General features: G+C 44.5%; 1 protein-coding gene across 1 annotated transcript in view; it reads left to right on the top strand.

The window, feature by feature from the left end:
- Positions 1 to 19,797, top strand: part of Rme-8 (receptor mediated endocytosis 8) — a 176,552-nt gene that overhangs the window by 130,613 nt on the left and 26,142 nt on the right. The window contains exons 37-40 of the mRNA XM_037425074.2: positions 2,548 to 2,653; positions 8,368 to 8,442; positions 11,319 to 11,519; positions 11,935 to 12,016. Of these exons, the coding sequence (XP_037280971.2) occupies positions 2,548 to 2,653; positions 8,368 to 8,442; positions 11,319 to 11,519; positions 11,935 to 12,016 (464 nt within the window). The remainder of the gene's footprint in view (positions 1 to 2,547; positions 2,654 to 8,367; positions 8,443 to 11,318; positions 11,520 to 11,934; positions 12,017 to 19,797) is intronic.

Here is a 19,797-nt window from a genome sequence, read left to right as displayed (position 1 = left end):
TACTACTTTTAAAACGAAACTGCTGTTTAAGCGTGTGCAGTTTACCGAGGTTTCACTGTATAAAAAATGGGAATAGTTATCATGACCTAGCTTACCTGTACACAATTTTTTTAAATAAAATAAAGTCTCTTTGCAAATGCCTTTTTTTTTTATTAAAAGGAAGTTGATTCTGACAGAATGCAAGTGATAACCTGTAAAATATGTAACATTCAAAATTCACTATGCTTAGAGCATATAAGCTGGCATAACAAGCTTTAAACTTGAAGAAAAAAAAAGATGAATCGATCTAAGGGTAATACGTTCATTTAAAGGGACCCTGCAACACTTTTTCTATTAGCCATGGACTGGATTCACTAAAGGGCCTATTGCTTCATGAATTCACTGCTGCAAAAATTTTGAGAATCTGTCTGATAGGAGCTGAGTTGCAAAGATTTGTCGCACGCTGCAATCACATTCTCTCTTGTCGTCCCGGCGAAAGCGCTGGAAACGAAGCAGGGAAGGATGGCACGGGGGAAGAAAATACGTCACGTGCACCTCGTGACCTTGAGAACATTTTCTCTTTCTTTTCTTTTTTCTACGAATATGCGGCTTTTCAGTGCGACCGCATATGCACGCGTTGATCAGTCGCAGCCCCAGTAACGACCAACGTGCCATGCTCAAATTAGCCAAAAGCTTATACAATGGCTCTAATGAGTGATTTTTGAGCTCGTAGCGTGATATGTCGAGAGAAGAGAAAGCAATTTTTAGCTGGCATTGAAAATTCATTGTGATTTGCAAGCTGCGGGCTGTATAAGAAAATTTGACTCAGGTGTTCGTGAGAGCCTCGACTACCGATTGGCAGCGTTTTCCAATCGTGCTCAAAAAGCGTTGCCTGCCTTTGATGTCTTCCTAGAAAGCCGCCGGAAAGGAATAAAACTGTGCTGCTGTTTCCTTACTCATGCTGCTGAAAGCGAGTAAAAGTCGCTGAAAATTCACTTGCTTCGCCTCGTGATCAGCTGGATAACCGCACCGCCAAGTTGACACTAAAAGAAAGCGGTTCTAGAGCGCTCTCACTTGAGAAGCAAAGTGAGAACAAAAACACCACAACAGTTGTAACACCACATCTGCGTGCGTCAAAAACGTTCACATTCGTTCTGCCCCTCATACATGCTACTGCCGCGACAGACTTCGTCACTTCGAGAATTTATTTGATTTTACTTGTTTCATGAGCATTAAAATTTGTATTAAGTTTTACTTATGCATGTAAAGCACTGAAATTTTAAAATGTTTCGAAAGATATGGCAGCAGAAACGACATGAACAGACACACCAGCAACAGTGGCGATGAATTCAGCTGGCTGTGCAAAAGTGAAACACGTTGGGGAATAGCGATTCACTGCTGCTGCACCTTTTTCTACTTCTTCTGTTCTCGGCAGTTGTAATCTAAACCAGGCTCTCCAAAGCGTCCCTGTCGAGGATGTTAGCTTCGTCGTGCTGTGCGGGTGGTTTGAAATTGCGCCCATGTGAGCAACCTTGACGTTTTTGCCGCCATGTTGACGTTTTTGCCGCCATGTTGAATTTGTGACCGGTTGTTTACATCAGGTGGTTTGATCCGTGCCGTGAAAGGGAAAGGTGATTTGCTATTGTGTGGTGGAAAAATTGGTCTCGAATCGGGTTTTTTTTTATTCGCCTCGTGATGTGGCTTTCTGGCCGCTAAAGTGGGGAAGCGAGAGAAATTCAGGAGAGTTGTGCCGCATTCGTTCCCTTCAAAGCCAAGTGTGAACCCGCTTTCCCCCAATAAGCAAGTCGCGTTGCGCCGCTCCCGTGCAGACATCAATCGCACGTTCGTATCATCTGAGGTGGCTGGTGAAATCGTTTGTATAACATTAAATCACGGCACGCTTTCTAGAACGTAGTCTATCAAAACAACCATAAAATTCGTTTCATAGTGAAATTTGGATCAATTGTAATCCTATCATCGAGATTCTACTGTATCAAGTTCCATGTCCGATGAATCGTTACCACAGTTGAAGCCTTTTATAGGAGGCACTGATCTAACAGACAGTTGGGTATAAAAGGCAACAGCGTGCCTACATCATAAAATAGGAACGTGGTACCTTGCTTTTAAGGGAAGCCTCGTGTAATGGGCAAGAACTGCTCTCTGGTGTATGTCTTTTATAAAGCCGTTCAACTGTACAAGGGCTGCAGAGTAGTTATTAAACTTGTGCTTCTAGGCATGAGAGAGCATTATTGACAACATAATGTACTGTAAGAAAATTTTTTCTCGAAGGATGGCTTGGTATTTTGTGTTCTTATTGGTTGCTATTTTTTCATTGAGTGTACCATGTGCGAAATATTTAAGGGGTAAAAAGAATGTAATTTTTTGGGGCTTTCAAAAAAAGGCTATGGTATCTAAGTTTTCAAAATTTATTGCGACTTCCTCTGCTGCAAGGTCTCTCACAACCCCTGTGTTGCTTTAAACATTAAATCCGGGATTTCAGTTTTTATTTTATATAAACATGCTTGCATACGTGACTGCCTGCCAACTAGAAAGACAAATCGCTCATAGGTTATCCAAGCGCTGACAGGAAGCCAGGAGTGCGTGAGCGACATTGCCAATTCGGAGGTGCTCGTCTACCTGCTGCTGGTGCTGGTAACCTTCAAGCAGGCTGAACGTGAGTGGCTTTCTTCTATAATATTTCTTTCTTTTTCTAGCATTTTGCATGATTTGTATGACCCCTTCAGTGGCCAACTTTGGAAGTGCATCACGCAGTGCGTGTTTCTTCAAATGGCTGGAAATGTAGGGTGCACATTAGTGCAGGTTTTCGAAGTGGACAAGTAGCAGTCATTGAACTTCATTCTGCTGCACAATGCTGCAGAGAATCACTTTGCCATAATTAAAGAACTCTCTTTGTGCGGTGTTTCAAAACCAACTGCAACATACAGTATTTTTTTTTTCACTTAAAATGAATACGACCAAAAAACACTGTGCATGCATTTTGGACCTAATATTTGATTATTTTTGTGCAAAGATTGAAGCCGACTAATTGCAGAATAAATAAATATTTAGTCATGTGCTAATTAACATTAATTGATGAAACTCACACAAAACACCATCTTCCTTCATTTTCTTTCTTGGAATGTAATACTGAGTGCCTTGGAAAATGTCTTGTTAATTTAACGCATTTGCAGACAGTACATCAAAATTGGCGCTTGAAGCGTATTATTACTGTGGAAAGTGTAGTTTTCGATTGAATGCTTTAGTACTGCATGAATGTGCTTGTTATGCTGCCAGAAGGCTTCGTTCAGGTAGCATGGTGTCATTATTTAAGGAAAAAGAAATGAAGCCAGACCTGATTCTTTTATCAGCAATTATTGTGCTTCAGAGCCAACAAATAAAGCCAGAGAACACTTCTGGACGGCACCAGTTGCTGCTTTGTGCTAATACGTTTGTTCTCACTAAATGCATCTCTATCTCAAGCATACATGTCTTTAAATAGGTAAGGTATGCCTATAGCTCTGTACAGGAATGAGTAACCAATGATGTGATAGAAAAAGCCTTGTCCTATAGCACAGCAGCCCAATGTTCTAACCAATGGGACATGACTGCACAGGTTTAAAAGACCTCTTTAAAAAGTTTTATGTGCCAGTTTCTAGCATTCCCCTTTCTTCATCGCAGCTAGTTCAGATTGTTCTCGAATGGTCCAAATTTTTTTGTCATGGTTAGAAAGAGTGTGAGGTTCGCCTAAATCATCTTCGGACACTGTGGAGAACATCATTTACTACTTTCGTTGTTGAACCTGATGCAACACAGTTAAGCCCCTTTATAAGAAACATGCTGTAGGTAGCAATCCTTGTCTCTTATATGAGACATCTCTTATAAGCAGAGTACCTCGCATGCATTATTTTACCAACCCATATTTTACTGTAGGCACACTGGGGTCTCTTATACCCGTTTCTCTTATATCACTGCCTCCTATAAAAACGTGCGACTGTAATCTAAAGCGATTTAGTGTGATGATAAACTAGACGCACAGCACCTTGTTTAAAGCTTGTAACAATTTTGTTAATTCTTCAAAAAAGTTGACTGTTGGGCGAGTAGGCGCTTTGACATAGAAACCATCGTGAGAGCGCAACTAATACACTGGAAGAAACAGACGGGGACAGGCACAAACTACGGAATGGCTTTATTCAGAGGATTCACACCTTTATACATCAAAACCCTGCACAGAGGCACCGCCACAATATCCAAATTCTTGGTTGTTGTGGCGGTGCCTCTGCACAGGATGTTTGAATGAAGCCTTTTTGAATAAAGCCTCTTTGAATAAAGCCAGTTGCTAGTTTGCGCCTGTTCTCATCTGTTTTTTCCTGTGTATTATGTTTAGTTGCCCCCTCATAATGGTTTGTTCATTATGGTTTTTAAGAAAATCTGCTGCCCCGTCATGATGGTCTAGTGCCTAAGGTACTTGACGGCTGATCCGCAGGTGGCGGGATCAAATCCCAGGTGGGGCGGCTGCATTTTCAATGGAGGTGAAAATATTGTAGGCCCACGTGCTCAGATTTGGGTGCATGTTAAAAAACCCCAGGTGGTCGAAATTTTCAGTGCCCTCCATGACGTCTCTCGTAATCGTATAAAATCTTATATATAAAATATACATTATATAAAATATAAATTATATATATATATATATATATATATATATATATATATATATATATATAAAATCGTATAAAATCGTTTATAATCGTATAAAAACTGTTATTAGCCGAGTGTACTGGCTTTTTCATCACTTATCAACATAAGGAACAGACTTTAATCCTTTGATGCCCGCTGTTGCTCTGGGGCAATAATCCCAAAGATATTTTTTTCTGCAAACACACACTGCTGTGCGACCCTTCTCGGGCTATATGCGGTAAGAGACAAACATTACCGAGCGCCTTGTGCTTTTAGAAAATACGTAAATATAAATCCATCGCGAATTTGTAGTGTTCTGTTTGAGCACCTGACTGGTGGTAAAAGAAGCTCCACACGCTGAAAGAAATTTATTTTACTGCAGCTGAACAGGAAGCTACTGCATCATTTGTTATACCTAAAATGTCTCGGAAGGCATTGTAGGAAAATTATGTGCACACTGGTTAGGTTAGCCGCGTGTTACATCATTGAAACCTTGATACCAAATAAGTTGTTGCTCTTGAGCAACATTGAACATACTGTATTTACTCGCGTAATCCTCGCACTTGCAGAATTCTCGCACCCCCCACATTGCCCAAATAAAATAAGATTTTTTTTTTCTCGAGTATTTATCGCACCCTCGAAAATTGCCGCAATAATGTCATCTGCTCGTTCCAGCCATTGATGATGGTAATGTGCGCCATCTGGCGCCATCTCTTAAGCATTAAGCGTACTATTATTGCACGGAGATTCACTCTAATCCAAGCCAAGCCAAAGGGGCAAGCGCGCGATGCGGCGTGTTTTGTATGTTGTGTCAGTAATCTTGTTAAGTTATGGGGCGATACTGAAGCGACAGGCTGCTTTCAAGTTGAAAGTGATTGATCATGCACTAAACAACGACAACAGGGCCGCCGGTAGGCCCTTCGGAGTCGACGAATTTCGTGTTCGCTACTGGTGACGGATGTTGTGACTGGCGCCAGAGCTGACGAGGGAGCGGCGCTCTTTGGATCCTCAAACAAGTAGCCGACCGACCGGCTGCCTATGACTGCCAGGCATTGTCCCTCCTAGCCGGAGGGTGAGACGTCGTGTCACCACGACGCCGTAAGCCGTTCGAGAGAGGACAAGAAATACAGCAACTTCCTTGGAAGAGACCGCGGCGGTCATCGCAGGTCACTTCACTAATTAAGCGAGCAGTTCGGCGGACCCTTTGAAGTATGCTGTCGTGAGCTTGGGACCCCTCGACCAGCGGCACACACACGACGAGGAAGAGCTTCTCTGGCGTGTGTGTGAAGAGCTTCTCTGGCAATTTTGCCTTGTGTTGAATCTGTGCTTTTATTGTTGAGGTAAATTTTAATCTGTACTTCTCAAAGCTTGTTGTTAGTTGCTGGTGTGAGAATCCCAAATTGCGGCCACTTCGTTTTCTTTTTCGCTCTGTACGTTTTTGTGGGAAGTTTTCCCCACGCAATTCTCGTACCCCCCCAACTTTGAATCAGTATTCCGCCAATAAAAAGTGCGAAAATTATGCGTGTAAATACAGTGTGTGGGACCCCCAGCAGATATGGGAAGAATTGATTGAGGTACGGTCAAACCCCGCTACAATCAAACTGACGGGGCATGAAAAAAATTTCCTTGAAGCGAAACTTTCGTAGTAGTAAAATCGAAAAAATATAGCTGATCTGAGCTAGCAAAACAAAGGAACGTTTATTCTCAAAATAAAAAAAAATCTCCGCTGCTTCCTAGTATTTCCCAGCAGCATCATGATGTGATTCTCACCCATGCATAGCAAGGCCATGGTGAAAAGCACGCTGAAACAACGCCTAAAACTGCCTTCTGAACGAACCAAACAGTTGCATTAACACATTAACACCAGCAGCTGTCCGCCGTCAAAAGTATCCGACAACGCCGAGATGGTGGCAGGGTATCGTGAAGCGATGGCTTTTGCGTTATTCTATGCCATTCTTATCATCCATCACTTGCGGCTAGCTGATTTTGTTAATAATGCGGACGAACAGCCGCTCTGATTAGTTACCACACTGGCCAAGCGCGAACATAATTATAAGCATCGGAATCGGAAAAGGCATCGTTGTGCGGTCGCACCCAGCATCTCCGTGAAGGAAACGATGAACTGAGCGACTGAGCTTCAGCTTCGGATCATCTGCGGTTCAAAAGCAAGCGAGTGGCGAAAGCAGGGCAGTTGGAGCAGTCTCATTGCCATCGCTATCGAGCAATGACGGCGCCCATGCTTGCTGAACAGCGGCAGTATAGCGGCGGTTTCTGGTGGTGCCGACGAGTGTTTTAGACTTCGTTGACGCTTTTTCAGGCTCTGAAAATGCATCAAAATGTTAAAGATTAGGTTAACTGTAGAGAAATAAGTATCCCAGCCTGGATTCGCATTCTAAAATTTGTTGAAGCAGTATGATCGAAGAAATAGTGTCCTTTGTGGTGACAATATTCATGCATTGACTCCTATGGACTGCTGACGAGGAATCGGGAGTTTTTCGTTGTAGCAGAAATTTCGTTGAAGTGGCGTTTGTTGTAGCGGAGTTTGACTGTAATTTAGAGCGTGTGGAGCTGTTATATTCAATGTTTTTAGTGTGAGAGAAAAAAACAATTATCATTTCAAGAACCAATTCACGCTTGTTTCATTCTCTTCTTCCTCGTCTGTGTCACTACCTGAACAAGTGCGCTGATCTGTCGGGCATAGAAAAGGAAGAAATTTTATTTTTACAAAATGTCGACGTAGTACGATGCCCTTGTTATTTTCACAATAATAAATCCACAAAAAATTGGTTTTATTATACAAACTAAAAGATATTTTCTCTTTTCTAGCTTTGATATGTTTTCTAGGCTCAAGACCAGTCTCCCAGTGCAAGTGTAAATCAAAGTTTTCATATCTATACATTTAAATCTCAATCTTGGTGGTGAAACATGCATGTACAATTTATTCCAGGCTGCTACTGCTGGAAGGCATTTCATGTGAAGTGGTACCATAAGTGTCCAATGTTGCTCAGGGGCAACAACTGATTGCTCACCAATAAATAATCATAATTTATTTCTGAAAATTTTATGGGCATATTTTATCATTTCTTTATGCATACAAGAGTTTTGTTGGGGTCGTTCATCGAAACAAAATTTTGGGCATCAAAGGGTTAATGGTTGTTGTCACTGGGATTTTTTCAGCCTGAGGAAAATAGTGCTATCGCATTGAAAAAGTTCAAGCGGACACTAAAATGAAACAATGACTTGGTTTAGATTAATAAACTTTACTCTTAGAACTCTCATGTCATTAAGTTTCGCTATCATAAAATCATTATCAGCGAAGAAAATCAAGGTTGAAGTTTAATTTTTTAATTTGGTGGCAAAATATTCGTGTGTAACGTTTCGAACTTCAAAATATATTTTGCCTATATTCACGACATTGGTTCAATGAAATTTTCTGAAACTTCATATGTTGGGTCTATGGCACCCACACATCACAATGTACTTCATTTTTACCAACTAGAAACTACGTTGGACCCAGTAGACATTGTCAATTCAAATCTGTGAAAAATCCTTTTTCTCCTTAGTGTTCCTCTAAAGATGAACCTGCAGCATCTTGTAAAGGTACTGAACATAGCGTCTTGTCTGCGCAGTTCCTGTGTCATCTGGTTTCTTTGACTCCTCATTTCTATCCCTAAAAAGGTCTTTCAACAGTGTGGTCTTTGCTTGATCTTTCAGAGAGGCTCGTTGTGCTCGACACACTTCTCCCGCTGGTTTCCAACAGTCGTCTTGTCAAGGAGGCCATTGCGAAAGGTGAGTGTTGAGGGTTTACTAGCAGCAAAGCTTCCCCATGCTGCTTTTGTGAGTTTTGGCGGCACTCGTGGGTCTTTGCTGGCATTATAATACATCCCTTTTTGGGGGCATAGAAAAAGTGGTACAGTGTAGACCACTTATAGTGCAGATAGATAGAACCGCTTATAGATATATAGAACTGCTTATAGTACAGAAAGGTTACAATGCAGCCTTTTGAGACTCCCATTTATTCTCCCATAGAACCCCGTGTACACACATACCACTTATTGTATAGTCCTCCAAGCCGAAAGACCTGTTATAAGGCAGTTGCCGGAAAATCATGGTGACAAATGTGGTAGCGAGTGCTCGTCTGAAAGGAGGCGCGCTGGATGCACCGCTGTGAAGTGAGGGATGAGATCGTTGCGGTAAATGCACTAGTTTTTATAGAAAGATTTACATTGAGCAGAGATTCTAAATATGTTTAAACGTAAGCGCAAGTACGTCTAATTTAGCTAAAAAAATTCGAGGTACAAAGCTTTAATATATTTTGTGTAATTCATTGCCAAATTCGAAAAAAAAAAAAAACAGCAGAGCAGGTAAGTGTGGTACTCCATTTTTTCTTCATTATTGATTTACTGTGCTTCAAAAAATTTTTTTACAGCAAAACCAATAGACCTTTACCAGGGTACGTCACAGCGTGACGTTACCGGTGCACGTACAAGGTGGTGGTTGACAAAACACTCCCGCCAGTGGCTGAGTGGGGTGCAGTCACTTGGAGCAATATTTTTTTTTCTTTTTGAAAGCTTAATCTTCATCTCACAGTGGCAACATTAGCTGTGGTATGTGTCAGAGAACATCTAGGTGTGTGATAGAGTGTGTGATGAATTGTTCGCCACGCTGGCTGGCTGTTTATCTACGAGAAGTGAACACACGTGGCGGCCTGTACGAGGAACAGCGGCATCTTCTTCGAAAATGTGCAGTGTTGACTGTGGCGTGTAGTGTGCATTGAAAGGCATCGACAATATTGGTTCATCTTTACGGACGGTGAAACTGGGAATATTGTGGGTGGTGTGTGCAGTGTGAATAATGCGATGCGTCCTGTTTGCGAAAACACTGGTATTTGTTGTGGGCCGGTTTCAGTAACCGATTGTTGATGGATCTTTATGATCTGACATCGTAGTCAAGGTAAAAATACATTCGACGCGATCATCTGTGCGTAGGTACATCTCAGTGTATGCGCGGCGTGCAGAAAAATAAAAGTGCATGATCTCCTGGTGATATATACGAATACGCATGAGTAGCGTTGCCGAATCTGCATATATGCTCCACCACGGCTTTAACTCGTAATATCGGATACCTGATAGGTGTCAATGGAAACAGCGGAGATTTTGGTTTTTGTCTACTTTGTACATTTACGGCTCGATCCTTATGAAGTGACAATGCGCGTTAGTAGTTTGTGTATCAGGCTTAAAGAAGCAATATGTACAAAAACTCATTATAGGTGTCAAATGCAGCAAGGTAACTGTGCCAGATAATATTATATATTATTAAGATGTCTGGTTTTACATCACATGAATTTTCACTGTGTTATTGAGAAACGCCGCGGCAGAACTTCACTTTGATTTTCATGAGGATATGTTAACTTCAGCCTATCCCACAGCCAAAAGTGGTTTTTTTTTTTTTTTTTTTGACTAATCTCCTATGAGACTTTTGGGCAGTGAGTAAGAATCTTATCCGTGATGTCGCGCACAGCAGCTCAAAACCATCCTGCCGCCAATGCTGTACCTCGTTAAAAACTGCATTGCACATGCCATGATGAAAATTGAGTAAGTTTACATCCATGCCATGCAAATATTTCTCAAAGTGCCAGTAATCGTGTACATTCAAAATGTTCGCTTTCGAAAAAGATCAGATTTTCTTTATGGCTGCCATCTACGTGGATGAAGCCCACTGCGTGCTAGTCGTGTCTCTCAGTACTCTAAACAAAGTTTCTCCATCCATCCAACTACGACGAGCAAATTCTCACACTATGAGCAGTGACCCTTCGGCGACCCCCTTCTTTCAAAAACTGTGACTTTAGAACATAGCAATGTAGAAATTTCTGTCGAAAGAATGCAGACACGCAGCTCTGCTATGCATAAAGATGCCGCCAGAGGAACTTTCTTGCCAACCAGCACCTGCTCCGAGAGAGGGTGTAGGGGGCGGAGTGCCCGCAGTGACGTCACACTGTTTACAAACAGGGAGAGGTCTATTGCAGATCTCTTCTTTCCACTCATCAGGCAACAATACATGAATTTGAAATTTAAGAGGTTGACCAGCCATGCTTCGTTCGATCTTACGTGGAATCACCTAGAAACAGAGAATAGAAGTGGCGGTTGGGTTGCTCTGCACAGCAGCATGTTTTGAACTTTTAGTTCAGGAAACACTTCGTGTCTAGCCACAGAGGTAAAAATACGGTATTAGTTACTGATGTTTCGAAAAATTGCTAGCTCTTGTATTAAGTGCATGAGCAGGCTGAGAAAAATCATATAAATGTTTTTGTGACATACGTATTTTAATACTTCATTAACCCACAAATAATACATCACTTCTGGACCGACCTCTAGCAATGTTTGTGCAAGGCTGCAGCATACCCACATTGGTGGTTTAATGGCTAAGGCATTGGATTCTAGCCATGCCTTAGCCATGTATTAATGTATAAAATTCAAGAACACCTGTATAACTGGATTTAGATGCTCTAATAAGAAATTCAAATGGTCACAAGTAATCTAAAGTCCCCCCCCCCCCCCCCCCCGTTTAGCATGGCTCAGTCATTTCTTGGCTGTAGCTCGTAGAACACCAGAATCAAGTACATATTTAGCATGCAAGGAACCGGCCACTTGTTATGCGTGTGACAGGTGCGGTAGTATACCTGCTGGACCAGTGGTGCAATGGCACGGATGAGACGCTGCGTGAGCGAGCGGGGGAGTTGTTGGCCAAGATGGCAGCCGACAAGCTCCACGGCCCCCTGGTGCGCAGCACGGCTGGCCGCTTCCTGCCGACCGTTTTCCTGGATGCCATGCGCCAGGGCCCCAAGGAGGCTCTGCACGTGTTTCAAGGTGAGTAGTCTCTTTCTTATTCTCTGCTGGTCAGCTACGGCAGACCGTGGGCAAACACTGCAGCAGTATTATTCATTGGTCGGCCACTTTTGGGGATGCAATCACTTTCACACCTACGGCAGTTCTTGTGGTCCTTGGCTGCTAGCATGAAGGTTGTGGGGTTTAATTCTGGCCATGGTGGCTATCGGTGTAGGCAAAATAGTAGATGCTCGTTTACTTAGATTTAGATGCGCATTAATGAACCCCAGGTGGTTGAAATTTCAGGAGCCTTCCACTAAGGCCTTTCTCATAATTATATAGTGGTTTTGGGATGCAAGACCCCACAAAATTATGATTATCAACTACATTCACAGTAGTGCAACCTGTCGTCATTGAGGTACCTTCTCTTTCTTTAACCTTTTGATTTGCCTTTCAGCCCAACAAGAAAACCCTGAACTTGTCTGGAAAGAGGAAACGCGGCAGCGGCTATGCCAGACAGTGCGTCGCATGGCTCTTGAGTGAGTGCTGCAGAGACTCCCTCTATTACTTCGAAAGCTAGTCTCTTTGCCATAGCTGGCACTTTGCAGAAAGTTTTTTACAGATCTGGAAAAAAAAGTACCGAGAAGCATGCATGGCCGATGTGAAAATTAACGTGCATCCTAAACTTAGAAAATGGCTATACAGCCAAATCTTGTTATAGCACAGCTCAGTACAGTGTAGACCACATATAACGTAACCGCTTATAGTGCAGAACTGCTTACAATGTGGGCTTTTTCTACTCCCGTTTACCTCCCATAGAAACCCATGTATACGCATACCGCCTATTGTGCAGTCTCGCATGATAAAAGGCCGGTTATGATGCAGTTGCCGTAAATTGTTTGTGACAAATGCGGTAGTGAGTGCGTTTCTGAAGGGAGGCGCGCTGGGTGCACCGCTGGGGCATGAATGACAAGGTCATCATTACGGAGGAGGAGGGGACACAGAGTGAACGAACGAAGGGCGGAGGGAAGAAAAAGAAATTGAAAAAAAAAAAGACCGTGGGACACTGCACGGGCCCGACGAGTAAGGGAGGAGGACGGCTGCCTCGGTGACCAATAAGCCTTTGCACCGGCGCCGACACGGCTACAGCGTACTAAGTAGCTAGCGTGGCTTCGGCCACGTGCCGCTCAATGTCTCACTTGCGATCCCATCCTTATCAACTGCATGCACTCACCAGTTTCCTGTCGAGATAGACGTCGTCGTTATCAATCTTGCAACAAATATAGGGTTTGCTTCCTTGTCCATAAATTGAAAACCTTTTATGCTTTTATGACACGAGCTTACACTTTTGCTGCAAGTGCGCTGTCGTACGTAAGCTTGGCGAGTTGTCTTCGTTGCTGATCTGCCAGCCATGAACACAAACTTTGCTTCGTGCACGCTGTTCTTAGTTCACTGATAGTGCGATCTTTTTGACACCGAATCTTCATTCTTCGGACAAGATTTCCACAACAGTATACCAAACAGCAAGCTAGGCTTAATCAGTGATTGTTGCGCTTCGATCATGAATCTAAGTTGCAGTTTGGTGCCGAATCAACGAAACTTTTTGCCGTGGCGCACTTGATAAGAAGGGATACATATCGTTAATGAAAATGAGGGCCGCACCTGTAACGCTCAAATATTTGTTCGTGATTCGATTGCGATGTCTTAAATCAAGTGTGTGCCCATGAAATCGAACTTGGGCGTCTTTCAACTCGTCAAATTCTAGACGTGATTCAACATATTTTCTATGTAATGCGCATAATCAAGATGGTCTAGTAGTCGGGAAATTTCCGCGATGGTGCTTTCATGTGTTAGACTCCCCTCGCCCCATCCTTTCGCATTTATTTCATTGGCAACGCATGTCTTTGGACATTAAATTCCTTTAACATTCAGAAATTTAAATGTTAGCAAGCGTGCATCGTACGTTTCGATTTTCGGACTCCCAAAGCTGCATGTTCAACACGTTTTGCGCAAGTAAGACCCTTGAAAAAGGCTGTGTTGGTTATAGGGCTGTATTGCCTATAATGCGGATATTCGTGACTCCTGCGACTTACGTTATAAACGGTCCATACTGTAAAACGATTTTTTAAGATTAACAAATTTTTCAGAAAACTGCCTCTAAATGTCCATTAGTTTAATGTAAAAATATTTCACTACTACGAATTTCAGAATACGGAATGTTTCAAAATTAACGTATCAAATTTAATCCCCCTTCTGTTTCCCAACACTTGGAAATATAGCGATTTCAAAAAGTTACTCGCGGCTGTAGAATTAATGCCCGGCTCCATCCGTGTCACTATCATCATCATCAGAACGCCGGCGTGTTGCTATCTGCCCGCCTTGTTCAAATGCCTAATAGCCATATTGCCATCATCATCCCCCTGTACTTGTTTTTCGCGTCATGCTTCGCTCTATTGCCTTTGTTTTCGTTGGACAGGTTGACCTGTGTGCATGTTTCATGCCTGTTTTCTAGTGTTATGGTTCGCGTTGTAATGTTCAAGAGCTCCGGAAACAGCTCAAAAGGAATGCTACGACAGTGGAAAATGCGACCCGAGTGACCTATGGGATAAAGTCGCTGATGATCACCTGTGCATTGCTTGAACACTACACACAGTGCGACGATGAAGCATGCACGTGAGCTTAGCTTAGAATCTGTAAGATCCATATCATTTGTCGTGATAAGGAAACGGCGACGAGAGCGAGGACGACGCTGAAACAGCGCGCGCGAACCGACGTGAAGAATCGGTATTTAATGCTAATGCTTTGTAGCGCATAAGGAGGATGCATGTACTTTAGAGTTCGTCTTTCAGCAGTGAAGTTACTACATCAGGATAGATCACGCTTTTTCTTAAATAAATGTGCACAGATTTCATATTATTCCGTGTTTGTTTTTTACGCGTTTATTTGAGCAGCATAACATGGTCGCGAATGTATACACAGCTAGGGTAAGCGACTTGCGTGTTTGTGTTAACGATTTTTGTGCAAACTTTTTATTTTCATTACAGCGACTTTTCAAAATAACAAATGATTTTAGTAATTCATCCAGATTCGTTCTATCGAAATTCAACTGTAGTCCTGCAGATACCATTTAGTATAAAATGAGTTTTTTAATGTTTTGCGAGTACAAAATGCTGGAGACGTAACAGCGTGATACATAAGGGTACCATTTGTGCATTCGGCATATTATTAGCTCTTGCTATGCTTTATAGCATATCGTGAGATTTTTCCTGCTAACCTTTCTACTGGTAAAATGCTACTGTTGAAATCTTACCAAAGTGCATGTCTGGGCTAGTTGGTGTTCTATTGAAACTGCTTTAGTGCAAACTTCAGAGATGACAGACAAGAGAATGCGATACACATAAGCGCTAATTTACAACTGAATCGGCATGTGCTTTTCGCCCATGCCGACCAAAAAATGTGAGAAATAGTAGAAGCAACAGAGATGGCCAAGGATGATATGCATTGTATCATTGTGCCTTCCGTTGCTCTATCACATAAAGAATTGTGTTTTTTACATGTACCTTTCGATGGTGACATGTGATTTACCATATTTAGTTGTATAATAGGTGAACTTTTTTTTTTCCAACTCATTCATTGATTCAACATTTCATTTCCAACTACAGCATAGACCACTGATGACGTATACCGTATTTACTCGCATAATCCTCGCATTTTTTTTTGCCAGAAAATTGATGCAAAGTTGGGGGGTGCGATAATTACGCGGGAAAAACTTTCCACGAAAACGCAGAGAGCGAAAAAGAAAACGAAGTGGCCGCGAATCGAGATTCTCACACCAGCAACTTACAGCAAGCTTTAAGAAGTACTAATTAGAACTTACCTCAACAATAAAAGCAGAGGTTCAACACAAGGCAAGATTTATTTGAGACACAAAAAGTGGAAGCAAATAGTCGAGAATTAGAATACCATACGCGAAGCTTGTGGGCGTTGCGGGCGTAGCGGTAGCGGCCGGCGCTCAACGGGAGCCCTCAAAAGGTAAGCTTAGGACGTCACTGTTGGGCTGATGGCTATTTAACAGAACTGTCCGCAGTTTCCTTCTGAAGAAATAAAGTTTACCATCAATCCTTGTTTTAGGCACATGACAGGCCCAACGAGTCTTGGTGGATTTCAGCTGCCGTCACCAGTAGCGAACACAAAACTCATAGGCTCTGAAGGGCCTACCGGCGGCCCTGTTGTCGTTGTTTAGTGCATGATCTATCACTTGCAACTTGAAGCAGCCGTGTGGCTTCAGTATCGCCCCATAACGTGCCAAGATTACTGACACAACATACAAAACACGCCGCAACGCGCACTGGCCACTTCGGCTTGGCTTGGATTGAATTGAATATCCTATCAATAGTACGCTTGATGCTTAAGAGATGGCGCCAGATGGTGCGCGCCATCATCATTAATGACTGGAACAAGCAGACGACATTATTGCGGCAGTTTTCGGGGGTCCGATAATTACTCCAGGAAAAAAAATCGTATATTTTCATGGGTGATGTGGGGGGGTGCGAGAATTATGCAAGTGCGACGATTACGCGATTAAATACGATGCATCGCCGAAGTCGTGAATATTCGCGCTACAGCCGAAATAACCTGTTATAGGTTACACTAGTGCAAAACCTGTTGAGCATGCAGTATGGCATGTCCAAGAACTGAGGGGTGGCTATGCATTCAAATTTCCCAAAAGATAACATTGGACGAACCCGCGTTGCCAACGAAATGAACAAAAAAAAAAGAAAACTGTGAAAAGAAAGCGATTTGCCGATTAAGTTTCAGGCCACATTGAATATTTGTGCTCTGAATGGTACCAATCTCAACCGAATTGCAGACCACCACTCCAGCTATACAGGCGCTGCCCAAGCCCTTTTCCCTTCAAGTAGAGCCATCGAAAAGAGTTGGTTGATTTCATACTGAAAAGCACGAGCAGTGATTAGGCCTAACCTACAGTACGGCATGCTGTTGAGGGAAGTTTGTACAAGGCTACGTAAGATTGGGCATTGATTCAATAATTGGGAAGCACTTATCGAGCAGGGTGCGATACAGTGTTTAGGTTCGCAGCCAGGAAATTGACGGTGACAAAAGTCCGTCGTGCTTGTGCTAGTCTGCGTGGTGGGAGCGTAGGAGAAAGCCGAAAAGCTTTTAAATTCGTAGACGGGGTATCAAGCGCAATAACGATAGTTTTTTGTTGTTTTTTTCGACTGCACACTTGCGAGGATGCGCTCGTGCGCAGCCAGCTGGCGGCTGGAGCTACGCCCACTCATTAGTGCAAAGGTAACTTAGACACCCAGGCCCTTCTTCCTTGCTCGGCGAGCCCGCGGAGCTAGTGCAGCGCTGCCGCGGTAATTTTTTTGTTTTATTTTTCATGCTTCAGTTAACGTAAGAGCGTCGAATGGCAACCGTGCAAACACGGTACAGAAGCGCTGATCACGGCCAAATTAGGAGTACGCCTATTATGCACAGGAATAAAAAAAGTCTGATTTATCACGGCCGAGCTAGGTGTGCGCCTTACTTGCAGATTAATATGGTATTTACTTTAGATTTTTATATTTTGTATGTCACTACATTCAAACCTGGTTATAACGTAATGGAATATTGCCACGTTCCATTTCCCAAGTTTTAGTTATCGTCCCAAAACACCACACGATTCTCAGCGCAAACCGCGCCTGCAGTTTTCGAGAAGGTTCCGGACTGTAGTAGATCATTTCGATAAGATCACGCCCACTGTGCGAACGGTACAGATTGTTCTGGAACCTACGCCACCGCCAGCGATAACGCTAGAACATTCGACGGCAAGAGTATAAATGCTGACGCGCTTCGCTGCTTGTCAGTTGTTGAACGAAAGCAGACGCTCCGTTCGACGCTATCAGTCCGAGACTGCTATCTGTGCAAGACTGCTGCTGTAATCGGACTTACCGTTTGCTGGGCACAGGTTCGCCCAAATAAACAGTTAAATCCCAACACGAAGTCTCCTGTCTTCGGCCACGTCACGACCCCGTGACATCTGGTGGAGGTGCTGCTTCGTTCATGTACCGGACGCCCCCGTCAAGCCGTGAACCCAGCCCACGTCGCGGAGAAGACACCGACGCCAACCAAGAGCAGCGAACAAGCCGCCGACAGCAAGGTCTCCCACCGGAGTACGGGCTTCTACAAGACAAGGCGCAGAAAGCCAAGGCCATAACCTCTACTGCAGCGACTATGACAACCGGAGCGTCCCAGCCCGCGATCGTCACTCATCAACCCAGGGAACCACCAACGTTTCATGGGTCATCGTTTGAAGACCCGGAAACCTGGCTAGAAACATACGACCGTGTGGCCGCCCTCAACCACTGGGACAACGAAGAAAAGCTCTGTCATGTGTACTTCTACCTGGAAGACACCGCAAGGACCTGGCTAGAGAATCGGGAGTCCACGCTCCGAACGTGGGATGTCTTCTGCGGCGCATTTCTGCAAACGTTCGCGAGCGTCACTCGCAAAGAGAGGGCCGCTGCTCTACTAGAGACCCGAGTTCAGCTACTAAATGAAAAGGTTGGAATTTTTACAGAGGAGATGACCCGCCTATTTCGTCACGCTGACCCAGACATGCCTGAGGAGAAGAAAGTTCGTTTCCTCATGCGAGGGGTCAAACAGGAGCTCTTCGCGGGACTAATGAGGAATCCACCGAACACCGTCTAAGAATTTGTATCGGAGGCGACCACCATCGAAAAAACGCTGGACATGCGCACCAGACAGTATAATCGTCGCCTGACTCCAGAATGCGCTGCTGTTAAAGCCAGTGACTCCGACAACCTGCGTGAAATGATCCGAGCGATCGTGCGGGAAGAGCTGCGCAAACTGTTGCCTTCGGCGCAACCTCAAGTGGATTCGATTGCCGACATTGTGCGAGAAGAAGTTCGGCAATCGCTTCGAATTCCCCAAACACCGCTGCCCGAGCCAGAAACTATAAGCTACGCCGCTGCAGTACGCCACAACGCTCCTCCCCGTCCACGCCGAAACGCCGCCCCGTCGCACTTCCGTCGCCAGACACCACCGCCGCCACCACCCCCACCGACGACCTACTGTTCGCCAGCGGGCCAGCGCAGTGCGCCGAGGAAAACCGACGTTTGGCGCACCCCTGACCACCGCCCACTGTGCTACCACTGCGGCGAGGCCGGGCACACTTACCGCCGTTGCCAGTACCGACAGATGGGACTGCGTGGCTTCGCCGTCGATACACCACGTCCGCAGCCAGGGGAACGGCCACGTGACATCGCCGACTACCTGACAGGAACTCAATGGACACCACGAAGTCCTTCCCGTTCGTCGTCGCCCAGCCGCCGAATATCACCGCACCCCCGGCAGTACTCCGGCCCAACGCGGGGCCGGTCTCCTAGCCCGTATCCGGGAAACTAAGGGCAGCAACCGGTGGAGGTGCGGTTGCTGTGCGACGAACTACCGAAGATCCTCCGACGACGACGACGACGCGACGGAGCTTTCCGAACACAACGCCAACCAGGCAAAGCCCTGACGGTGAAAGCTCACTTACCGAAGGTGGCCTGACGACGCAACATGGAAGCAGCAGGACAAGCCGACGCAGCCATGACCCGACGCCACGCCCTAACTGTAATGCGAGACGGCGAACTAGCGACCTCGACGTTCTTATCGACGGCCACAGTGTGACCGCTCTCGTCGATACTGGAGCTGACTATTCTGTCATCAGTGGGTCGTTCGCCGCGAAGTTAAAGAAAGTTAGGACAGCTTGGAAAGGCCCTGAAATCTGCACAGCTGGAGGTCATCTCATAAATGCCTGCAGGAATCTGTACAGCGAGTCACCATTAACGGCTGTATTTATCCTACAGACTTCGTAGTCCTACAGCGTTGCTCGAGAGATGTCATCCTTGGCATGGACTTCTTATGCCTCCATGGTGCTGTCATCAACCTAAAAACAAAGTCGATAACGTTATCCACAGAAGAAGCACTACCGCCGCGCACGCGGTCAGGACACCATGCCTTGAATGTGCTGGAAGAACAAGTCACCATTCCGCCTCGCTCAAGCGTCATTATTTCAGTCGGCGCTCCTAAATCACCTGACTTGGAAGGCGTCGTTGAAGGCAGTCAGCATCTGTTGGTCACCCGAAATATTTGCGTCGCAAGAGGAATTGCAGAGCTGCGGGGAGGCAAAGCAACGGTTATGCTCACAAATTTCAGCAATGAGTACAAACATGTGAACAAAGGAACAACGGTCGCATACATCGAAAAAATTGTCGAAGCCACCAGTGCTTTCGCCCTCGCCGATTCTGCG

The sequence above is a fragment of the Rhipicephalus microplus genome, chromosome 5 (assembly GCF_043290135.1).
Source record: "Rhipicephalus microplus isolate Deutch F79 chromosome 5, USDA_Rmic, whole genome shotgun sequence".
NCBI classification, from domain to species: domain Eukaryota; kingdom Metazoa; phylum Arthropoda; class Arachnida; order Ixodida; family Ixodidae; genus Rhipicephalus; species Rhipicephalus microplus.
This window is presented reverse-complemented; position numbering and strand designations above follow the sequence as displayed.